The following is a 25,566-nucleotide window of genomic DNA, read 5'->3' as shown; positions in this document are numbered from 1 at the left end:
GTATTCTTTGATTTATTTTATTGACTTACGTGAGTTTAATCCACTCTACGATCACCATTTTTATTGTAATGTACTGAGTGTATAAGATGTATGGATGGGTAATCCTTAGAGCAATGGAGGATTTATGATGAGAGCGTGTGCTGTTGCCCGCATGAGTTGACAATTCCACTCAACTCTATTGTCCTTTGTTATGAAAGCAGGATTTACGATGAGATGTGGAATAAACCTGCTGCTACCACAAGCCTGACCAGCTCCTGAAGAGTCAATTTAGAGAGAAGATATCTCATGAGGGTCACATAATATCAGTATTATACTGCTTATATGTGGCATCAATGTCAGTATTAAGCTAGCAGTGCTTAAAAAAAAATCCTAACAGTACAGGTACCTCAGAATTACTGCGTGGTCCTGTCACATCAACACCCTTGTGAAGAAAGCTCAACAGCATCTCTACCACCTCAGACGCCTGACGGACTTCAAGCTCCCTCTCAAGGTGCTCAGGAACTTTTACACCTGCACCATTGAGAGTGTTCTGGCTGGGAGTATCACCACCTGGATGGGCAGCAGCACCCAGCAGGACTCCTTGGCCCTGAGGAGGGTGGTCCGCTAACCACCCTCCCCAACCTGCAGGACATTTACAACAAACGCTGCAGGTTAAAGGTCAGGAAGCTTGTTAGTGAGGCCACCCACCCCAGCCACAGACTGGCCTCTCTGCTGCCACCAGGGCGGCGTTACCGCTGCCTGAAGGCAAACACAGGATGAGGAGGAGCTTCTTCCCACAGGCTGTCCTCCTGCTGAATCTGAAATAGTAGACTCAATAGACAATCAACCTGCAACTAGTCTTCAATATTCATTCACTTTCACCTTGTGTATATATTATTTGCACTGTTTCACTTTGATTCATATATTTATTTTTATATTTATTTATTTTGCTATTATTTTTATATATATATATATATATATATATATATATATATATATATATATATATATATATATATATATATATATATATATATTTCTTGTGTGTTTTTTATTCTTATTGTTTCGGTTTGGAACAGGTGCACAATGCATTTCACTGTGCATTACACCATATATATGTGTGTGTGTGTTATTTTGCACAGTTTGACACTGTTTTGCTTGTTTCTATCTATCTATCTATCTATCTATCTATCTATCTCTCTCTCTCTCTCTCTATATATATATATATATATATAGAGAGAGAGAGAGAGAGATAGATATACACGCATATATTCATATATATGTAGTTATTTCTTGTGTATTTTTTTTTTTTTTTTTTATTCTTTATTCTCATTATTCTTATTGTTTCAGTCTGGAACAGGTGCACAATGCATTTCACTGCGCATTATACTATGTTGGGTGGGCCATAAGTTTCCATACATAGGAAAATGTATAATGTATATATTTTTTTATGTTTCAGATACCCTCGAAGATGCGTTTGACGCTATCTTTGGGGGCAGTTGAAGGCCATGGTGTATCAGGTGAAGATGCGAGACATAAATCATCTAAAGGAACGAATCACCGACGCCGTTACAAGCAGAACTTCAGCTGTGCTAATGCAAGTTCATCTACTGGGGAAAACACTTATTAATGTGTCTTCCAAACAATGGTAATCATATAGAGCACATTATATAAATAAAAACGGTTGTCCAATATAAAATGTTTATTTTTCCTACGTATGGAAACCAATGGCCCACCCTGTATAATGTATGTATTGTGTTTGTGATAAATAAAACTCTTGACTCTTGAATCTAATCGAAGCGGAACTATCGAGTTCATGACAGGAACAGAACTTCTAGCGTTGCTGTTTCCTTCGGTGCACCTTATACGTCACGTACGGCCGGAAGCGAGCTCAAATTTGAACAGCCATCACAGCGACAATAAGCGCACTTTCTCTTCACGGTAGGTCTGCTAAATACGTATTTACCGCAAAAATACGCCGAAATCCCGCACAGTTTTTCTTCCTGGTGAGACACGGAGTCGATTCGGTCGCGGTGTTTTATCCGCTTCTCGCCGTTTGCTACTCATTTCATCGCCGTGGATTTGAATCGGACTACTACCTGGAAAACAATCTGGTCCACGGTCGTAGCGATTGTTTAACGGCCGAAGTCTAATTAAATTAACCGCCGTTCGGTCCCCAGTGAGAAAGCTTGCGGTTTGAAATATTTTTCGATAACTTGCTAATATTTCGACGTGTGCGTTTTACGGCAACGTGCTTATGATTTGCGTGCAGCGGCGGTAATAGTGCGCCTTATTGATGGGACCGAGTGCACTTTCCCGCCGTTAAAAGATTGTAGTCCAGTAAATAGACGTAGCTGAGCAGAACCCAGCCATTAAACACGACGCCGAGCTTCTTGCTTTTCAGTCCACCTTAAAAAGTGGCGTAACGGCTGCAGAAGGCGTCGTTCAGTCATTTTCACCAAATTTTAAAAAGTCTATTTATTACCAGAAAGTAATTTTAAAAAAAAAAAATTCTTTAAAATTTTATGTCTCCATTTATATTTTTAAAATCTTGAATTTTATACATTTAATCGATTTTGTTTTTCTTATTGTGAGCAACATAAAGTGTTTTTTAAATTTTATTTCTGTTTATTTGCCATGCTTTCACCACTTCCGTTTTATAAAATTAAATAAAAACATCACTCGACAGATATAATAGGGAAGATCAAAGAGTTTCATAATCCTGAATATTAACTAAATTCATTTTTGTTTTTTACTATTTTACTTCTGAAAAAAATGGGAATGACATTAAAGTTATTCTTCTCATAATAATTTGTATTCTGTTTTTAAAAAGGGCCTAAAGACCTTTCTGTTTAACAAAGCTTTTAATTAAACGTGTCCCTGAAATTTTTAGTTTCCATTTTTATTTTACCTGCTTGTTTTGTCTTTATCCTTTTATATCTTTAATGTAGCACTTTTAGATTTTGCCTAAATCAAAAGTGCATTACAAATAAAATTTATTAATTTATTCTTATTTGTTAGGAGTTAAAACTTGTCAGGATTCTGCTTTGTGAACTTTCACACCTCAAACCTGACTGATGTTGGATTTTTACAGTATGTACTAATTTTATGGAGTTTAAAATATTTTTTTAAATAAATAAATTTGCTAGTTTATTTAAATATAAATGTGTACACATGTTTTGCACACATACGCTTTAAAAAAATGTGAGACATTAACTAAATGATATCTGAGCTTGAACCAAACTTTATTCCATATTCTGTTCTGCATAGATTAGTAATAATAATGCTGATTTATTTATAATGATTTTTATATTTACATACATCAAAACAACATCAGTTCACTTCCTGGAGTGTGGTTTGTTGTGTCCAGTAAACCATGCAGTCTCTTGTCTGCAAAGCTGGCCATGAAGTTCATTCTACAGATTTGTTTGTAGCCAATATAGTTGATTTAACACTAATTACAACATTTTGTTAAATTGTAATCATCACAAATAATAATGCATGCTTCACTATTGTCTTAGTAGTGTGCTCTCGCTCCATTTTAAAGTTATTCCATGCTTCTTTTTTTCTACGTTATGGGGATTTCCACGACATGTTTGCACTCTCAGATGTGTAATTTCTCACACAAATGAGTTCCTGTCCTTCAATTATGTTTCATACCAGTTGAGTTCTTTGTGGGAAAGTCCCACCCAGTTTTCTAGCCTGCTTAGTGATATGTTTTTGTTGACTGTGTTGAATGCAGCAGAGTTTTAAGTGAATGTAACTGACTGCAACAATGAAAACAACAGCAAAACATTTTTTTTCAAACAGACTTAAAAGTGGGAAGTTTGAAGGATCTGTAGTTGACAAAAAAATCTGTAATAAGACGCTTGCAATTCATGCTTTATGATGCATTAAAAGCTTTTTATTTGCTATAAATTGAAAGAGTTTTCTGTGGCTTGTTTGATTCATTTATTAATTCATTGGTCAACTAGAAAATGGCAGAACAACACCCTCTATAGGCGTTATGCTGCTTTTAAAGAGGACTAGAAATGCACCACATGAAAGCTGTGAAAAAATATTTTAAATAAGATGATAATAAAACATGCAAAATTTACGAGTTGATTTCCAAATTTTATTTAAAAATTTTCACGGGTCTATGCCATCTTACTATGCAGATGATACAGTTTTCATGTGGTTGTATTTTTACTTGCTGCCCTTTTAGCAAAAGACATACTTTTAACCTTAAAATAGGTTAATCATAACTCTTGATTTTAATGGATATAATAACTCGTGCTAACGTCTGCATTTTAGCAAATAAAAGATAGTAAATCATTAGAGTGGAAATAAAAACATTCAAATGTCTATCCATAATTACAAGTGCGTTAGTTAAATCTTAATTGTACCTTTCTGTGTCTAATCTACAGGTGCAGACCAACAGGAGGAGTCCAAGCTGAAGTCAGCAATATGGAAGAGGAGGTTAAAATGGCTGACACGGAGCATGGAGAGACTGTGAACAATGAAGGGGAGACCAGTGCCGAAGTGCCCGACAACAACAACAGTCCGGTTAAACGGGGGAGAGGGAGACCGCAAGGTTCCAAGAAACTCAAGGTTTGTGTTACAGATGTTAACCTCGCAGACCCAGCTTCGGCTGATGCCAACGGTGGCTCCGTACCGCCCAAGAGAGGGCGAGGGCGTCCGAGATCGGTAGGAACCAGCAGCCATCCCGACAATTCTGACAATTCTGTCAAACGTGGCAGGGGACGGCCAAAAGGCTCCAAGAAAGTGGTCAGTAATGACGGCACTCCTAGGAAAAGAGGCCGGCCGAAACTCAACAAAACAGTTGGGAAGTCTGCTGAAGACTTGCCGAACGGAGTAAAAAGTGGGGAAGAGAACGGAGGGAGTTCTTTACCGCCCAGGAAAAGAGGCCGACCAAAAGGCTCTCCCAATAAGAAACCCAGGTTGATGGCGGAGGTGGGCGACGCCGATGGAGGCGTAATCTCAGAGAAAAGAGGGAGAGGTCGGCGCAGAAAGGTGGCGGCGAGGGATGCATCGAACGGCATCACAAAGACACCCGGGAAAAGAAAAAGAGGAAGGCCAAGAAAAGATCAGATGGCCGCAGATGGCTCCCAGCCAGTAAAGAGGGGCAGAGGTCGGCCGAAAGGCTCTGGAAATAAACCCGGTGTGTATAAGGTGGGCGGTAAAGTGGGCCGGCCTAGGAAGGCACATGTCCTGCCTGTGAAGGGGAAGAAGCGTGGCCGACCCCGACTACAACCGGCCAAAAGGGGAAGGCCAAGGAAGAACCCTCTGCCGTCGCCGGAGGAGCTGAACAAGCCAAAAGTCTGGAAGCCGCTGGGGAGGCCGAGGAAATACCCTCGTGTCGATCCTCCGGAAGGCACCACGCCGACCCCACGCCGGAGCCGCGGCCGACCTCGCAAGTCGGAGTCTAAGAAAGGCGCTCACTTGCGCAAGAGTTTGCCCAACAGCGGATCGCCGCAGAGCGACGGATCTCCGAGAAAGAGAGGCCGCCCGCCGAGCATCGCAAGAAGCGGAGACGACATCCCGCGTAAAAGGGGCCGCCCCAAGGGTTCGCTCAACAAAAATAAAGCCACAGGCGATCCGTCGCTTGACAGCACACTCCCAGAAGCAACGGGCGAGTCGCCGGCGGTCGGAGTGCAAAGCGAAGCGGAGGTGGTAGAACGGGAGGTGGAGCTGAGCACGGAGCATGCAGTGGATACAGAAGAAACTCTTATCGATCAGGACGTAAGCTTTGATGTTAGCGACCAGGCTTGATGAACGATCCCGGTCTGACCAAAAAAGTTGCTGTAGTAATTGCTGTTTAAAACATAGAAATACATTCTTGTCAATGGAAAAAAAAACATGTTTTTAACATTTTGTCAGTTGGCTAGTCTAGATATTAAGCAGCTCTTCTGTTTTTCCCGACTAACTTCATCTTGTTTTTACCGTGCTTGATTTTTTTTTTTTTTTTTTTAATACTTTTATTTCTATCATCTGAGTTAGCAGAAGTGCTAATAATCTTTAACTAGAACTGGCATGTGGAGGTAATTATTCTAGACGGATCGTTCCAGTTTTCATTCAGCTTTCAGATGTAGCGTTTGTCAGTTTAGTTGTGATAGTAAAAATTTTGGCTGGGGATCGACTTGGAGGGGAGAAAAAAGTTTTAAAAAAATGTTGAAAAAACGAGAAAAAAAACTATAAAAAGCTTCAGTTTGTCAATGCAGTCTCTCGTTAATTGTTTTGTTGGTTTTTTTCATCTGTCTTATCTGTTCTCATCTGAAAAATGAAATGTATTCCCAGGGTTTAGAGTGATGTGGGGCTAAATCCCACCTCCTACACTAATACTGATCTGCTATTCAACAAGTCAACGACTCATTTTATTTACTGAGTTTCCCCTATTCTCATATGACTGGATCCATTTCTGTGTTTGCCCTGAAGTCATCAAAAGTATTGTAATGTTGTACAGGAAGACAGGCAAGAGAGTTTGATATTACGATGCTAAAAATTATTTTTTGTAACCTATATTTGGCATATAACAAGAGCTATATGCCAAATATAGGACACAGGTTTAGAACTAGTGAAAGTTTTTTTTAATTATTCTTTCATTGTGTTTTTAAAGTTGCTGTAATTGATATTTTTATGATGATGTGTGATGGGATTGCTTGTAGAAACGTTCCTACAGAGAGTTACCATCTGAATCTGCAGCTCTGCTCAACCGTGAGTTTCAGCTCGTTGTGTAGCTGTTTTGGTTCAGTTTCTGCTTTAAAAAAAGGAAAAAAAATTTTTCAGTGTTACTTGAAAGTTTGACCCTTTAGAATTTATCTGAAGTTGACATAAAAGACCCAAAAACATAATTTTTTTGACACAAAAGTAGATAAAAAAGAACCTAAGTAACAAAGGAGAAAAGAAATATATTTCTAAAGGGTTCACACACTTTCTAGTGGCACTGCATTTCCTTTAGTAGAGACCTAAATTGGAGCTAAGAGTCACTATTGGATTTAAAATATGTAGATTGCCACAAACACAACTTGAATGAGTAAACATGCATGGTTTGCTAATGAGTTCACCTTATCGATTTTAAAATGTGATAATAATTCAGTGTTTTGACCTAAAGCATCTTTTATAGCAAATTTAAGCCACAGTAGTCTGTGAACGAAACAACAAAATAGTTTGATAAACTCAGTTTTTAACCATTTGTGTCATTCCTAATGTTAATGGGATTTTGATAACGGTTGTATTTTTTTTTTCCTATTTCCTTAACGTTTATTTAACCAGGAAAACCTTTGAGATTAAAAATCTCTTTCCTGAGAGTGTCTTTGGCAGGAAAGAACCAGGAAGTTGATGTTTCGACTCTATTGAGAATCTGAGGAGAGTTTTAGGGGCTTTGGAGATAAATACTGTCTAAATTACGCTGTGATTCCCTCTATTGCCATTTCACGGTTTATCATGGCTCCATATTTGTTTTTTTTTGCCTTAATTGCCAAAGCTTTGAATGTACCATCCATTAATGAGACCGACGAGTTGTTGGTTGGTTAAATGCATTCCTCAAGAGGATGAAAAGCTCCGTATCAAACAGATTTCCTCCTTTTTGAGTTTTCGACGTTAACGAGTTGCAGTCATTATTCATTTATTTTCTCTAGATGTAAGTGTGTAGCTGTGAAGCCTTTTTTTTATGTTTTGGGACTGTAATGAGATCAAAATCTAACAATTAGATTGATTTCAGGAATGTTAATTTCCTTGTTTTGAATACCTTGTATAAAGCGACGTGACTTGTACACCGTCACACCTGATGTTAAACAGCTTTCTGGTCGGGTCAAACGATTGAAGTTTCTAAATGCCAAGTTGTGCTTCTGTGAGTCACAAAGAAGGAGGCTTAAAGTTTTAAAAAATCAGTGAAAATTGACCTGGCTTTGTGAAGTCGAATCATTTTAAATGGACATTTTTGCTTTTTGTGTGTTTTGAACAACAAGCCAATAATTTGTGAGATTTTGGTCGAATTGAAATAAAATGTTAATCTTGCCGTTTTATTTCCCACAGTGTGGTGTCAAGTTTTGTTCTGTTCTCTATACATGTTTATTAGTTTTAAATTGTTTTCCATTATTTACCTCCAGACTAAACTTAAGCATATGAACAAATACAGAAGAATTATTCCATCTCGCATCATTTGCTTGAAATTTATTTTCTTATATCTGTGAAATTTAGATTGGTTTATGAAATACATTCCACAATACATTCTTTCTATTTTTGTACGCTTTCAACAAATAGTTTTTTGCTTATTGAAATGTAAGACCAAGTTTAAACAACGATATCTCTGCAACTATTAAAGATATAAACCTGAAATTTTCATTTATTTCTGATGCCATTGATTCAAAATCTGCCATATTGGACAAGTAGATCACAGTTTGTGATCATGGATGAGTGTAAATATGTGAAAAACATCTTTGAGGTAAAAAAGATAATGCTGAAGACAACTAGTGATATTTTCTGAAACGTACCAACAGAGAATACTTTTTAATGTGAAATTCTTGATGACAAAGACGAAAAAAAGTTATTTTTGTTGAACTTTTATAACTGACTGAGCAACTTCAACCACAAAAACAAAGGTATTGGTAGATAGCCTGATCCAAGTAGAGCTCTGGAGTTTCAAAATGATTCTCCAGTTATAAAGAAAAAAATAAGTTCTCAGGCAGACAACATTCAGCTGAGTGCATCGCCCTAATTCTTACTAGAAGAGATGCTTGAAGGTAAAACATTCAGCATTACTTACTAATATAAATGTTAGACAGATATTACAGTTATTTAATATAAAGTAATGTGTGAGTCAAGTGTGGATTTATGGCATGTCAACAGGTTTACTACAATATCTTTATAAATTACTTTCAATTTTACTCAATTGTATGTATAATATTTAGAAGAATCTTTGTGTAAAAATGTCAAACCTCTAATAAATACTGATATTTTATGCTATAATTATTCCAGGCAGATTGAGTTGGTTGAGCAGGAATTGTTCTAAAAATATGATGGAATGACCTACAGACAGTAATCATCAGTTTATTACAGTTACCTGGTAGCAGCTCTACCCTCATCATTCCTGTTCTGACTTCACTAATTCACTACAAGAGCAAAGGTTATGTTTGTCTAGATAGACGAATCACTACAAAACAAATCAATGTTGGCAATTTAAGAGATTAAAATAACAATACTACTAAAACAAACATGAGAAACATGAGCTCATTCAGGTCAAACTAAAGTAATGGATGCAACATTAAAGTGCAGGTTTTCCTCTCTATGCATTTAAATGTCAACATTTCACATCACAAACTTTATTTCTTCTCTCTCCTGTAGTTTTTCTCTGTAGTTACCAGCTTCTCTGACCTCCACACTGTTTTTTGTTCTCTTATGCATCGTTTGTCTGTTGGTGCTCCATAAATAAAACAGAATTTGAGTAGGCTAGCTTCAATAGTCAAAGAACTTTATTTGACTTAAAGCTGCTTTTATCTCTTACCAAAAAGTCCCAGATTTGTTTTCTTGTTTCAGTAGAGGCTTTACAGTTGAGACAGAAAGTGTAAAATCTTCTTTTACTTTTTCACCCGATGTACAAATGTTATAGTTTTGGTAAAATTTCCAATGAGTCATGTAGAATAAATTGATTTTTTAAACGATTTTAAGCTTAGATTTGGTTGTTTTCTGATGGAACAGGACATCAAAAATAAACAGATCAAGGACTGTCGGAAGGCCAAAAAATGTGACAATTATTCCTTTTTTGGTGCAGTTTTGGTGAATTGATTTTCAAATATAACTTTTCAGACCCGACGGTGAGCTTGGTGTTCAGATGTCTAATATGAGGGACTAAGAGCTGAAGTGAAGAAGAGTTCAGAATGCCAGAAAAATTGCAAACACTTTGGTTCATTCTTGACAGGCTTGTGCATAAATAGTGCTGTTTACTGGTCTTTACTTTACTCTTATTTTTAGTTTATTTACTTTATTTCTTTACTCTTCAACTATTACCTTATTTTTAGTACTTAATTTTGTTTTTCCTGATTACTGTACGCAGAGAGAGAGTCAAATTCCTTGTTTGAGTGTACAAACGGGCCAATAAATTTGATTCTGATTCTGATCTAATAAAACCAGAAGCTGCTGCAGAAGCTGATAAACTGAGGAGCAGGAGTCATGCGGATCAGCACAAAGTCATTTGTGTGGTGAAGAAAAAACCTCTTTATGGCTTTATGTTTCCTCGTCAGTGATCAGGAGAAGCTCAGGATTCACCACATGATGCTCAGTTTCACATCCAAAAATGAACTATTAGGAATGTGTGGAGACAAAAAGGTTGAGTTCGTGACCGAAAGCATCGCTTCATTTAGGCATGGTGGTGACTTTGTTAGGACTGACGGCATTTAAAGGTGATGAAACAGCAGAGCGAATGCAGAGGGATTCAGGACACTTGTGCTCAGGTTTGACTAAATGCTTTAAAGATTATTGGGCAACACGTCATCATTGAGCAGGACAACAATCATTCACATACAGTTAAAGCAGCCAAAGAGCTTTTCAGGGTGAAGGGATGAAATATCCTCGACTGGCCGAGTCCATCAGCTGATCTCAATCTAACTGAGCTGCAGTCTGTTTGCTAAAGACCAGACTAAAAGCAGAGAACGCCAGTGAACGCCTCACTGATCTTCTGTTATTTAGATTTTGTGAGACTGAAGGTGTCAAACTTTAAAAGTGAAACATTAACTTCATTATTCAAAACATTTTTAAATTGTATTTAATAGGGTTTAAAGTTCTGATGATTGAATTTTAGGGTTTTCAAAGCCCTGCGGAAAATCTGTTACACAGTTAAAGACAGTTTAACACAAAATCCCATACAGTGATCAATGCATTTAGATTTGACATTCGATTTTCAACACAAGCTCCAAGGTTTTTTCTTCTTCATGTTGTTCCCTTAACTAGAACTGACTAACATATTAGTCTAACGGGGAAGGATTAGTTACTGTGATGCATGGGCGTAGGTTTCATGGGCGTGTCTGAAGGTTCTTCCACAAGAAACTTTAAGCATCAAACGCTTCATTTTCTGCCTCGCTGAAATTTTAAAGGAACAATTTCTGCCTTTTCTGCACCAGTTTATAGAAATGTTTTGTGTGGCTGATGCAAAAGATTAAGCAATCATATGAGCTTGTGATTTACGTGTTCAGAGTGAAAATGGAGGTATTATTGTGTCTGCAGGCTTTTGACCAAACAGTAGTGACAGGACATAACTCCAAAAATAACAGATTTTGCCGGGAAGTTTATTTAGGCCTTTAAAAAAGACCAAATAGGTACTTTTTCTTCCCCAAAAAGTCCCAGAAAGTTGTTCTATAGGGGTGGCTCCTCTAGTTTTAGACATACACAAAGGTTCAGAGCTCCCTATAAACAGCCTTTTGAGTAATATTAGAATGTTTTTTCAAACTAAGTCATCTGCTTCTCACATGTTTTTATGCATTCGTTGCAAACTGAGCAAAAATACAAACAGCATCCGAATGGTCGTCCTTTCTGACTTAGAGAAGAAGATTAAAAACGTAATTTTATTGCTAGAAAAGGGTTCAATTTATCAAATTGTGCACAAAAGGTTTTTGAACTGTTCAGCTGGTTCTCAACCACTGAATTGATCCACAGTCTAGTCAGTTTTGACTTTATAAGGACAATGATCAGGTAGTGTGACCAGTAAATATAAAAGTCCACCTTAAGATGCAGCTTCATTAAAATTACACTGTTATTATTATGACAGTATTATTTGCCATCCAGTATGGTATTTACTTGGTTGTTTCATGACGTCCATTCTGCTGTACAGATGTTGTGTTTTGAAACAACGAATATAAAATTCCTTATGTTAAAAAAGAGTGGATAGAGTGCCCATATTCTTCCGTATAAACATAAATTCATGGGCACCCTCTGCTTCTCCACAAAAATAATTACATCTATGCAGTGATGTATCAAATTTAACACATTCAGAAACGTTAAATATTGTAATATAACTTCTCACGTGTGAAATAACATTCCCTTCTGCTTGGTTTTCGTGTTTATTTCATTAAAATATCGAAAAGCAGCACTAAAATCTGTCATTTGTCTCGGCTAAGGCACCAACACGGCGCTTCAAAATGGCGCCAGGTGAAAGGACTACAACGCCGGAATGACGTCAGAGGGCGACGTGTGCGCTGACGTTTTCGGTCCGAAGAAACAGCGGCGGAGTGATACATCGTGTGTGTTTGCTATCTGCGGTTAAAGAGTGAGTTGAACACCTGGTTTCACCTGACAGACAACTTCTCACTTCACCTGTGGGAAAAAGAAAAACAGTCCAGCAGCTGCTTTTACAGCGAGTTTCGGGTTGTTTCGATGATGTGACCGAATTAAAAACAGGTACGTGAACTATGAATGTTTAATATTTCTGTCTCTCTGTTGAAATGTTACAAAACTCAACCGAAAACACAGGTTAGCTAAACAAGTGTTAGCTTAAAGTTGAAACTACATTCCTCACGGCTAAGTAGCAGGCCACAGGAGCTACACAGAGTTTATACAGGTAATAAAAAAAACTTTAAATGCGTTACAGCGACCTCCTGATAAACAGTAGGCTGTTTTCAATATCATAAACAATAGTTAAGACTGTGTTTGCAGCAGCTAACACCCAGATTTTTATTGTTTGTGAAGCATTTAGTAGCTTAAATTCAGGGTTTATTGTCTTATGCAACTTTAACCTGAATGTCTTGAGATTTTGAGCTGTCTTTCAAACTATGCCATTTGAAAACATATGTAGATGTTTGTAGGGAGTCGTGATTAAGCTTTTTTACACAATATTCTCATTTTGTGTTGATCGGCTGTATTAATAGTTAATGAAACCGATCATTAGTTCAGTCGAAAGTGTGTTGCTTTCTGTTTTAATATATGATTAATTTTTTTTTCACAGTGGTGACATGAGGTAAATATGCAGTATTATAAATGTATATCATCTCCTTTCAATAACAAGACATGTTACTGATATACTCAAAAAGTTTACAGTTCTCTCTCTCTGAATAAGTTGAGGTGTTTGCACTGTTATTATTTGGAAATCTTATTCTTTGCCATTCATAATTATTCATAGAAACCTTTAATGTACTCTGCTGTATTTTCTGTACTACTAAACAAAGCTGCAGAAACTCAGACATGCTGTGTGCACAGTGTCAGCCTGTGTGGGGGCAGAACAAGCCATAGAGGCAAACACACCCATGATAAGCAGTGAACTTTGATTTTTTTGTGTGTGTGTGAAGCAGGGTGTTGTTTTTAAACGTGCCTCTAACATTTTTTCCCTCTTCCTTACAGGGAAATGCAACCTAAAATGACTTCTAACGTCTGCTAACAGTCACACCTTGGCAGTGCAACGAGTATCAGCTGAAGCAAAAGAAGCATTTATTTTGAGCGCTCAAGAATGTCCGGGCCGGGTGGTTTGATTACAGATAAAGTGGAGGAGGTGGCACCTCCTGGTCCCACTGCTGAGCCACAGGTCGGTAAGAGCGCAGAGGAAAGAAGCGAGGAGTTAAAGGAAGAAGAGGAGGAAATGACCAGCTCTGCTCATCTGGAGCCGAGCACTCTACCGTGGCCAGGAGACAAAAACAACACGCCTCTGCTGGACCAGGACGACGGAGTCTGGTCGGATAAAGCAGCTTCAGAGCCCGAAGAGAGAGACACGGGGATCAGCGGAGGCAGCCAGGATCTGTCAGAGGAGCAGAGTCAGCCGGAGAGTGACATAAAAAACAAAGCCATATGGAGGGAGAGCATGCCTGAGGGCGAGAGGTGGAGGGACGACGAGATCGAGGTGCAGCGGGACGATAAAGGAGATGGATCGCTTGCAGATGATGAAGAGGAAGAGGAGGAAGAAGATGAGTCGAAGTGGGTCTCAGAGAAAGCCTCTCTGGGCATCACTCCACATGTCACCATTGTGTGTCCGTCCCGCAGCGAGGCTCCAGCGGAGAGCAGACACATCATAGAGAAGGAGGAGGAGATGGAGCCTCAGATGGAGCCTGAATCAGCTGTGCAGTATTACCCCCAGTGGACCGAGCAGGACGACAAGTTCTGTAAGTATCCGACACAAACTGCAGCACTTGGACCCATATTTGTTAAGATTATTAACAATTTATCGATCAAACAATGGACTCGACATTTCACATTCATCCGTCGTTTCTCACTGTTTGGAAACAGTCTTATTCTGCAAAAGACATGTTATTTAAATTCTTATTTCAGTTCACTTTGATTGTTGAAAATGTACTCAAAAATAAACAAAAAGCAGATTGGAGAGGGTCAGATTTGCATTAGAGGTAATTGTATAATAATGAGACTTTTGTATTCATAAGAGCATAAGGAAGAAAGTGTTTTACATAAATCATTAAATCTTTACAAACAAGGAAGAACAGCATAAAACATTTGAATTAAAAGTGTAGAAAAAATCAAATATTTAAAGATAAATTGTTAAATAGATACAAATAGAGACAACTTTAGTGAATGTGCAAAAAAGGAGTTAAAAAGGAAGTAGTGGATAAAAGAAAGTCTTTAACCCTCGTGTCGTCCTGTGGGTCAAAATTGACCCGTTTTAAAGTTTGACAATGTGGAAAAAAAATAGATTTTCACAGTGAAACTTCTGATGTACACATTTTCAACATTTTTGGGAAATCTTTGAACATTTTTTGCTGGAAAAAAAAACAAATGTTTCTTAAGAACATTCACAAAAAAATCAACCAAAATCCAGCGAATTTCGCTGAAAATATTAGAAGTTTTACTGATATATATGTGATCACTTTAGATATTTTAAGGATTTTTTTGGAAGATTTTTCATCATTTTTTGAAAATATTTACAAGAATTTTCTTGCCAAATTTGGGGGATTTTTTAAAAAATAAAACTTTTAATAGAAACTTTTAAGGAAACTTTTAAAGTGTTATTAAATCAAATTAGGCCAAAATTCCACAAGATTATTATAGAAATGCAATTTTTTTTCTTTTTAGAATGAAGAGAGACTCATAATCTCCCTTATTTAAAACCAGAGCTCACTGCTTTGGATTCAGTGTATTGATTATTTCAGTGCATTTTTAGTTTTAAGAATATAAATGATGAACACGTGTTTTTCATTTGCTTATTTAATCACGTGTTTGTTCAAATCGTGGCAAGTAAATGTTTTTCACTCTCACAGCACAACCCACTGATCTTTTTGTCTTTATTCAGATATAATCACATATAATTATGCCTCCAGATGAATCACGCTGTGACTTCAGGTCATCTTTTTCTCGCTGTCACCCTCCTTGTCCTGACACAGAGATGCAGGTGGTAATTTTCCACACTTGATTCATAACATAATAACTTTGTTTAACCCTCATGTTGTCTTGGGGGTCAAATTGACCTGTTTTAAAGTTTGAAAATGTGGGGAAAAAAAATCTATTTTCACATTGAAACTTCTGATGTTCACATTTTCAACATTTTTGGGAAATCTTTGAACATTTTTTGGTGGAAAAAAGAAATGTTAAAAATGTTTTTTTTTTTTAAGAACATTCACAAAAAAATCAACCAAAATCCAGCAAAATGTGAATGCTCTTAAAGAAAATATTACAAGTTTTACTGATATATATGTAGTCACTTTAGATATTTTTAGGATTTTTTTGGAAGATAGTTGCTCATTTTTTGAAAATATTTACAAGCATTTTCTTGCCAAATTAGTTTTTTTTTGTTTGTTTGTTATTTTTAAAATTAAACTTTTAAGGGCAACTTTTAAGGAATTATTGGAATTTTCTTCCTGAAGGTTTTGCAAATTTTCAGAAATTTGGGGGATTTTTTTGCTGAATTTTTAATTTTTTTCAGACCATATATTTTGGTGCCGGTAAATGAGGACAACAGGAGGGTTAAAGGTATCTGATGTGTTTTTCTCCCTCAGACCTGTGTGAACATCTGTGCAGTGAGAAACTGAGGCTGGTTTTAGCGACGTTAGCTGCAGCGCTGCTCTTCCCTCTCCTGGTGTGGGGAGGTTACGCCCTCATTCCCTTCGACTCACCGCTGCTGGAGAGCGCCCCCATCAGGGTGGTGTACACGCTGCGCTGCTCGTTCTTCGCCATCATCCCCATCCTGCTCGGTGAGGTGTCGATGTTCAAGTCAGACCAATAAACTGAATGTGTACAGCTTGAAAACACTCGGGTAATAGTGGCTCTTGTGTGTCTGCAGGTGTGGTGGTGCAGGGAATCGCCCGGCTGCGTTTCAGCGTCCTGAAGCCCCTCTATGACAACAAAGTGGTGAACAGAGACGTGGCGGTGCACTGGCACTATGTCAACGAGTCGCTCACCCTCTTCCTCTTCTTCTTCCTGCAACTGGCTGTGATGGCGACGTACATCGACCAGGACCTCGTCAAACTGGTGCCGCTGCTCACCATCGTGTTTGTGTTCGGCAGGTAGGTGTGTCAACAACAGCTTTTCAGTTTTAGGATTTAGTGGAGGGAAATGAGGCCACCGGGACTCAAAACAAGTTCAACAAACCCAGGATGTCTTTTCGTTCTCTGGCTTTACTGAACCACAGTCAGGCTGAATGGCTGCTTGAAAGGAGTTGGCTCTAGATGTCCCAACATGATTTCCTGACTGTGTTTACATATTCCTTTCTAGCCTGTAAATATCTGTATGTGTTGTGACTCAGTCCACCTGCTAAGGGCCAGTGATGATCAGGCAGCTTTGTCAAACATAAAGTCAAAGATCAATTCTGAATCAAAAGTTGGAGTCTTCGAAAAGTTTTCAAGAAAGAGTCTTCAAGCAGTCTTCAGAGTCTGATGCGAATAATGTTTATTCAATACAGAGGCTGTCAGAACAAACATGAGCAAAATCTCGAGATTTTAACTGACTACACAAAGCGTTACATGGTCTTCGTCACAGAAATCTCCCAGCAGTCCCAGCTGCAGTCAGATTATAGGAGACCCACACCACTCTGCATCCAGACGCCTGTTTTTGTCTCTCCCACAACATTATTCCTCTCTCCTACAGTGTCCACTACAATTACTTGCAAATGGACAATTATGCAAATTAGGCGATGACGTCATTTAGAGACTTTTAGGACAGCCAATAGCTACGTTCCTTACTGAGGAGTGGCAACACTGCATGACAGCGCTTTAGCCTCAGTCCGGTGGAAACGTCAGACCAACTTTCTCTTTTATTACACAAACACTTCAGCAAAAAGTATTTCTGAAAGCATCTGAGGCGAGAAAAAACCTGCTGAATCTGTCCTGGTTTGCAAATATTTGTTTAGGTTGTGAAGTTTTTAGTGTGTCTGGGGCAGATAACTGTCTTTACTTTTAAAACAATCAGGTCATTGTAGGCGACATACAACGTTGTTTTCTGCTTCTGTTTTCAGGCTGCATGTTTGCCTTCAGTTAAAAAGACGAGTGAAGCTCATGAGTCAAGGCTAAAAAATGTCAGGTTGCATATTTCCTTTCCAAAGAAATGTCTAATAAAAAAAAAAAGGCTTGTTAACGACCTCTGAACGTCGTACAGTTTGTGACTAAAATATGCGGACATGACAGACTAGACGAGCATTACAACAATAAAACCACCTGTGATCAGGACTGATTAAAACAACCCGACTAAGCAGATTATCTAAATAATGTAGGTGAATGTTTAACTAATTTCACAATCCACTACTTCCTGCATGTTTCTGGACAGTTAATAGTCATTTATGCTCCCTGTCTGCCTCCTTAGAAGTTGATTCAATTATGAATTGGCTTTAAAACTTGTCTAATCGCTTAGTTAAGTTAGCCACGAAGTCACTCTTTTCTTTGCATTTTTACAGAGTTATGCATCAAAAGTAAATATCAGAAGAGGGAGCAGCATTAAATACAGGATAGAACTATTTAATTTCAAACATTTAGTCGGTTATCTCTTGCTATAAAAGTGTGTTGTGGTACTCTGAGGACTTAAAGAGACTCTAAGTATAGCACAAGATTTACATTAACTACATTTTTGTGCTGCATTTATATTTTTCAGTGATGTACTGTGATAGTTCTTGGAAAAATAGAATAAATAAAAAAAACATTAATTCTTTACATTAAGCTCTGTGTCTATCTGCAATCTGTACAGCATCATGTTGGAAACCGCCTCATTATCTGTGACTTTCTGAAACCACTTTATGCTGTGATTATCCAGCAGAGATGAGAGATACCAGCCACTGAACTTTTCTTTTTAACCTTTAGATACATCAGTGGTTTAAAAATGACCCGGAGAGGTCATTTTCTTGTAATATCTTTGTAATAAAAAGCTTTTATCATTTCATATTCCAGCTATTTCTCAAAAACGATGTTTTTGATACCATTCCATTTAAATTTTTAAGTTACCTTTTATACTTTTTTAGAAATTGTAATATTTGTATTACAACCCTAAACTTGGTGGGACGGAGAGCAGCAACAGTTGGAGGAAAAGAGTGGAAAAATGTCAACAGAATGGATGTTGACATTCTTCCACTGCTGTTCTCTGTAATATTCTTCTTTTCAATTATCAAAATGTTCAAAATCTGTAATGAAGTGAAAAATAAACATATTTCAAACACAAAATCATTCTTGTGTTGGCAAAAATATAATACTAACAGTAATACAACTTATTATTCTTAACAAAAATGACCCAAAAATGGCATAAAAACACATTGATTCTTATAAGGGTCATTTTTCCTTCTGGAAGAGTGTAGGGTCCAATCACTGGAGCATCTAAGGGTTAACTCTTTGTATTCTATTTTTCTCTTAGGTTTGTTTTTAAACTCAATGCAACAGCTTTCCCCTGGAGAGATCGTCTGAAAATGAATGTTTTTATTGTGAATAATTTAGCTTCTGCCTTCCCTTCATCTCTTCTTCACATCAGGCTTTTTACTCCACATCTTTATGTGATCATTAGGAGCAACTTTAAACACATTTGATTTCTGAAGTTAAATACTGTTTTTGAGCTCTGGTACTTTCATTCTTGGGTCATAATTATTATCTCTTGTATCTCTGAAGTTAATTCTGTAGTGAACGCTGAGGAACATTTGTTGAACTGAAGTTCTTCCTCTGTTTCAATGACATGAAGACCGACCGATGCATTAAATCTTCTAAAGGTTAAATTACTGTAACTCTGTACCGGACTTTTAACTAACTTTTAAGCATCTCTGCACCAGTCGCCTGTTAAAAACAGAATTGATGTTAAGGTTCTTGTATTTTTGTATGAAGCCATGCATGCATTGACACCTGGGTACATTTTAGAACTTCTTTACTCTACTTCAGAGCCTCCTAGATCCTCCAAACAACTGCTTTTAACTCGACCATGATCGAGTCTTTGCAATAGTAGTTTAAAAACTCTGGAATAGTCTACCTCTTTTAATCAAATGTTTCTCCTCAAGACATAAAACAATGTTTTCAGTGGCCTTTTTCTCCTAATGGTCTTAAGTTGCTATCCTGTTTTGCTCGCTTGAGTATTTTATTTTGTTTTACTAATTAATTTTAAAAGTTTTATCCCGTGTTTATGTTTTGCTGTCAATCACATGTACAGCCCTTTGGTTTACTCAGGTTGTTTTAAATGTGCTACACTGTATAAATATATTGTTAAATTTGAATATCTTATGTTTTTTTTATAGCAACAGTTTTAAAAATCTTAAATAATCAGCTATCTAGTAAAAAACAGAAAAGCACTGGAGCTCAGAAATCTAAATCTCAGAATGAAACACATGAGAGAAAATTAGGACAAGTTTTTTTTTTGTTTTTTTTTTTAAAGAAGCATTTATTAGGGTTTTTATTCACCTTTGAGTCATGATTGAAAAACTGATGAAAGGCATGAAGGAGGCGAGTCGTCTGATGTTCCTGCTGAAAAGTGGGCTGATGTGCAGTGATCAGATGTTGTCATCGTTCATCCAGCTGACTGTAGATGTTGGTATTTTCTGTGTTTTTTCAGGCTGATCTACTGGCTCTGCCTCACTCTGGACAGCAGCATCCGGGGCCTCGGCTTCGGCTTCTCCTTCTTCCCCATCCTGGTCATGCTGGGCGTCAACCTCTACTACGTCTGCTCGTCGGTCGGACAGGGGTCGGTTTTCGACGTGGCGTCGCCAACGACGGCTCCTCCCCCTAAACAGCGCTGGTGGGGCTGAAAAACCACACCTGGAAGTCGGTGAGGAGCTGACAGACAAAACTACTGAAACACCTCTGATATCACAGCTCACACAGACACCTCAGTTTGTTCTTTAGATGTCCTTTAAAGTTGTAATCCTCAAGAGGTGATTCAGCGACACCTGTGGTTACCATGGTAATAGCAAATGTGGTTTCTTACTCCGGCTAACACTCCTTGACTTTGTGAGAGATGCAGCAGGAAAGCAGCCAGTGTGTCTGTTTACAGAGCAGCCAAACTAGCTCAGGGTTTAAACTTTGATCAAAAACACACAATAATCTGCGAATTCTGAACATTTTGTTTACACGTTTTTGCCGACCAAAGTGACAAATATGTTGCGTTTCGTGTGGCTGCAGCAGGATGTAAGTTTTATATTTGGAATAACTAAATCCAGCTCTTGCATAGAGAGCAACCGAATGAAACACAAACAGTAGAAACTGCTGTAAAGTCAGCCTAAATGCTTTTCTTGGAATATCAGATTACTAATAAAAAAAAAACAGGAAAATTCAGAGTGTAAATATATTTAATGGTGACCATCAAAAGTGAGGTCTGATTTCATTCGAATCTTAAGAATTACAACTTCTACTCTTCATTCTGTTCTCCATTCACAACTAAATCAGCTCTATAAACCAGTCTGTGGATGAATTTAAAGCTTCAATCTAAAACTACGTATAAAGAAATGCAGAAGAATTATTCTCATGCTAGTTTGAGATCAAAATGCCTAAAAGTTTACGTACTCTGCTTGTAAAGGATGTATACTGACGGTCGTCTCTTCTCGCAGCTTGTTTACTAATTTTGTATTCACATTTATCCTCCATCAGACACTTTTTAACGGCCTTTAACTTGTTTCTATTTTGAGCTGATGACGTCTGTTGTAAGGCCAAAGAGATTCATGTGAGCTCATCCAGAGTTTGGATGTGATGCAGCAGATAAAGAGAAATATAAAACCTGAACACAGTCGGATGTAAACACAGATTTAGAAAAAATATACTAATATTTAAGAGTAATATTAGATTTTTTTTTATATGAGGTTGAATTATGAGCATCAAGTTGTTTTTATGAATTGTATGATTTTTTTACTTTATTTTGTAGACACACTGTGTCTGTGGTAATCTTTAAACTTTATATTTATAACTGTTAAATGCATCTTTTGTTTTACTGATCAAAGGCTTTTTCTTTGTTTATAGCAGCATCAACTGCTTTTCTATTTTTGGATAGTCTCTGCTTTCTGTTGAAGGATTTTTTTTCAGTATTGCTGAAAAGACAAAGTAAATATGATTCATATTTGGGACCTTGAATGAGCTCAATAAAACTTCACTATGAACTATAACTGTGTACAGCTGCTGATCATATATTAATTTCACTAATTATCTGTCCAGAAAAGAGCGATTACACACACAAAAAAAAATCAAAGTTTAACCCTCCTGTTGTCTTCATTTACAGGCACCAAAAAGAACTGTTTCCTTGTCTGAAAAAAATCCCCAAAAATTCCCCAAATTTCTGAAAATTTGCAAAACCTTCAGGAAGAAAATTCCAATAAGTCCTTAAATGTTTCCCTTAAAAGTATTACTTTTTAAAAAATTCTCCTAATTTGACAAGAAAATTCTTGTAAATATTTTCCAAAAAAATTAGTAAAAATTTTCCCAAAAAAATCCTAAAAATATCTAAAGTGATTACATATATATCAGTAAAACTTCTATTTTCTTTAAGAACATTCACCAAAATAAAATTTTTAGTGAATGTTCTTAAGAAACATTTTTAACATTTCTTTTTTCCCACCAAAAAATGTTCGATTTCCCAAAAATGTTGAAAATGTGGACATCAGAAGTTTCACTGTGAAATTTTTTTTTTCTCCACATTTTCAAACTTTAAAACGGGTCAATTTTGACCCACAGGACGACACGAGGGTTAAGCCACAAATTATAAACATGGGTCTTTCATGAATCAATAACAAATTCCTAGTCATGTGCTGTTGTGTCCTTGGGCAAGACCCTTTACCCACCTGGCCTCCAGTGCTGCTACTCACACTGGGGTATGAATGCGTGTGAATGCTGGTGGTGGTCGGAGGGGCCGTAGGCGCAGATTGTCAGCCACGCTTCCGTCAGTCTGCCCCAGGGCAGCTGTGGCTACAAATGTAGTTTATCACCGCCGAGTGAGAATGTGTGAGTGAATGAATAATGGGTTCATTGTGAAGCGCTTTGAGTGCCTTGAAAAGCGCTATATAAATCTTATCCATGATCATTATTATTATTGTACCACAGCTATTGTATACCAGCTAATGTATTAAAGTAACGTATGAGAGCTAATGCCTGTCATTTATTGGACTACAGCTATTGTATTAGATGTAATGTGTTACAGCTAATGACTGCCCAGGTGTTCCAGCCCGAGTGTTCCCCAGGACAGGTGTCTCTCTCTCTCATCCTTTACCCAGGACAAGTGTCTCTCTCTCTCTCTCTCTCTCCTCCGGATCCCCGGATTTTTTCGCCATTTTTGAACACATACTAAACTATGACGTTTTCGTGACATTTTTGACCACATATTAAACTATGATGGGTTTTTTACCATTTTTCACCACATACTAAACTATGATGTTTTTTCAACATTTTTGACCACATACTATGACGTTTTTTCACGATTTTTCACTACATACTAAACTGACATTTTTTTGCCATTTTTGACCACATACTAAACTATCACGCTTTCGTGACATTTTTGACCACAACCTAAACTGTATTTATGAAATTTTTGACCACAAACTAAACTGACGATTTTGTGACATTTTCGACCACATACTGAACCATGACGTCTTGTGGGAAAAGACATCATCATGACTTTTGGCCATAGTATACTATGTCGAAAAAAAAATGCAATTTTTCAAACATGTCGTAAAAACGTGCCATATGATGAAATAATGTAAAGGAGGCTGTGAAAAACACTATGGTAAGGTTTTCTTTGAAAAAAAAATCATCATGAATTTTGGCACAAAAAAACGCCTTACTATACTATGTCGAAAAAAAAATGCGATTTTTCAACATGTTGTAAAAACGTGCCATATGATGAAATAATGTAAAGGAGGCCGTGAAAAACACTCCAGAAAGGTTTTCTTTGAAAAAAAAATCATCATGAATTTTGGCGCAAAAAAAACGCCTTACTATACTATGTCGAAAAAAAATGCGATTTTTCAACATGTTGTAAAAACGTGCCATATGATGAAATAATGTAAAGGAGGCCGTGAAAAACACTCCAGAAAGGTTTTCTTTGAAAAAAAATCATCATGAATTTTGGCACAAAAAAAACGCCTTACTATACTATGTCGAAAAAAAATGCGATTTTTCAACATGTTGTAAAAACGTGCCATATGATGAAATAATGTAAAGGAGGCCGTGAAAAACACTCCAGAAAGGTTTTCTTTGAAAAAAAAAATCATCATGAATTTTGGCGCAAAAAAACGCCTTACTATACTATGTCGAAAAAAAAATGCGATTTTTCAACATGTTGTAAAAACGTGCCATATGATGAAATAATGTAAAGGAGGCCGTGAAAAACACTCCAGAAAGGTTTTCTTTGAAAAAAAAATCATCATGAATTTTGGCGCAAAAAAAACGCCTTACTATACTATGTCGAAAAAAAATGCGATTTTTCAACATGTTGTAAAAACGTGCCATATGATGAAATAATGTAAAGGAGGCCGTGAAAAACACTCCAGAAAGGTTTTCTTTGAAAAAAAAATCATCATGAATTTTGGCGCAAAAAAAACGCCTTACTATACTATGTCGAAAAAAAAATGTGATTTTTCAACATGTTGTAAAAACGTGCCATATGATGAAATAATGTAAAGGAGGCCGTGAAAAACACTCCAGAAAGGTTTTCTTTGAAAAAAAAATCATCATGAATTTTGGCACAAAAAAAACGCCTTACTATACTATGTCGAAAAAAAAATGCGATTTTTCAACATGTTGTAAAAACGTGCCATATGATGAAATAATGTAAAGGAGGCCGTGAAAAACACTCCAGAAAGGTTTTCTTTGAAAAAAAAATCATCATGAATTTTGGCGCAAAAAAAAACGCCTTACTATACTATGTCGAAAAAAAATGTGATTTTTCAACATGTTGTAAAAACGTGCCATATGATGAAATAATGTAAAGGAGGCCGTGAAAAACACTCCAGAAAGGTTTTCTTTGAAAAAAAAATCATCATGAATTTTGGCGCAAAAAAAACGCCTTACTATACTATGTCGAAAAAAAATGCGATTTTTCAACATGTTGTAAAAACGTGCCATATGATGAAATAATGTAAAGGAGGCCGTGAAAAACACTCCAGAAAGGTTTTCTTTGAAAAAAAAATCATCATGAATTTTGGCGCAAAAAAAACGCCTTACTATACTATGTCGAAAAAAAAATGCGATTTTTCAACATGTTGTAAAAACGTGCCATATGATGAAATAATGTAAAGGAGGCCGTGAAAAACACTCCAGAAAGGTTTTCTTTGAAAAAAAAAATCATCATGAATTTTGGCGCAAAAAAAACGCCTTACTATACTATGTCGAAAAAAAAATGCGATTTTTTCAACATGTTGTAAAAACGTGCCATATGATGAAATAATGTAAAGGAAGGCCGTGAAAAACACTCCAGAAAGGTTTTCTTTGAAAAAAAAATCATCATGAATTTTGGCGCAAAAAAAACGCCTTACTATACTATGTCGAAAAAAAATGTGATTTTTCAACATGTTGTAAAAACGTGCCATATGATGAAATAATGTAAAGGAGGCCGTGAAAAACACTCCAGAAAGGTTTTCTTTGAAAAAAAAATCATCATGAATTTTGGCGCAAAAAAAACGCCTTACTATACTATGTCGAAAAAAAATGCGATTTTTCAACATGTTGTAAAAACGTGCCATATGATGAAATAATGTAAAGGAGGCCGTGAAAAACACTCCAGAAAGGTTTTCTTTGAAAAAAAAATCATCATGAATTTTGGCGCAAAAAAAACGCCTTACTATACTATGTCGAAAAAAAATGCGATTTTTCAACATGTTGTAAAAACGTGCCATATGATGAAATAATGTAAAGGAGGCCGTGAAAAACACTCCAGAAAGGTTTTCTTTGAAAAAAAAATCATCATGAATTTTGGCGCAAAAAAAACGCCTTACTATACTATGTCGAAAAAAAAATGTGATTTTTCAACATGTTGTAAAAACAGTGCCATATGATGAAATAATGTAAAGGAGGCCGTGAAAAACACTCCAGAAAGGTTTTCTTTGAAAAAAAAATCATCATGAATTTTGGCGCAAAAAAACGCCTTACTATACTATGTCGAAAAAAAAATGCGATTTTTCAACATGTTGTAAAAACGTGCCATATGATGAAATAATGTAAAGGAGGCCGTGAAAAACACTCCAGAAAGGTTTTCTTTGAAAAAAAAATCATCATGAATTTTGGCGCAAAAAAAACG

The 25,566-nt window shown here is 36.8% G+C and overlaps 2 protein-coding genes across 3 annotated transcripts in view; both read left to right on the top strand.

Moving 5' to 3' along the window:
- The first annotated feature begins 1,830 nt into the window (after nucleotides 1-1,830).
- LOC111571411 (high mobility group protein hmg-12-like) lies at nucleotides 1,831-8,003 on the top strand. The gene is made up of 2 exons (XM_023274541.3): nucleotides 1,831-1,920; nucleotides 4,386-8,003. The coding sequence occupies exon 2, from the start codon at nucleotides 4,426-4,428 to the stop codon at nucleotides 5,749-5,751; it is 1,326 nt and encodes a 441-aa protein (XP_023130309.2). The 5' UTR covers nucleotides 1,831-1,920; nucleotides 4,386-4,425; the 3' UTR covers nucleotides 5,752-8,003.
- A 4,205-nt stretch (nucleotides 8,004-12,208) lies between these two features.
- Nucleotides 12,209-25,566, top strand: part of LOC111572034 (transmembrane protein 79-like) — a 22,464-nt gene continuing 9,106 nt past the window's right edge. Inside the window, exons 1-5 of one of the 2 annotated variants that reach the window (XM_055018201.1) lie at nucleotides 12,209-12,366; nucleotides 13,303-14,054; nucleotides 15,897-16,091; nucleotides 16,181-16,403; nucleotides 19,906-20,118. In XM_055018201.1, the coding sequence (XP_054874176.1) occupies nucleotides 13,409-14,054; nucleotides 15,897-16,091; nucleotides 16,181-16,403; nucleotides 19,906-20,098 (1,257 nt within the window). In that variant the 5' untranslated portion in view covers nucleotides 12,209-12,366; nucleotides 13,303-13,408 and the 3' untranslated portion in view covers nucleotides 20,099-20,118. Of the gene's footprint in view, nucleotides 12,367-13,302; nucleotides 14,055-15,896; nucleotides 16,092-16,180; nucleotides 16,404-19,905; nucleotides 22,422-25,566 lie in introns of those variants that run through there. The other variant, XM_023275512.3, reaches the window with a different exon arrangement.

The sequence above is a fragment of the Amphiprion ocellaris genome, chromosome 15 (genome assembly GCF_022539595.1).
Source record: "Amphiprion ocellaris isolate individual 3 ecotype Okinawa chromosome 15, ASM2253959v1, whole genome shotgun sequence".
In the NCBI taxonomy this organism is placed as follows: Eukaryota; Metazoa; Chordata; class Actinopteri; family Pomacentridae; genus Amphiprion; species Amphiprion ocellaris.
This window is presented reverse-complemented; position numbering and strand designations above follow the sequence as displayed.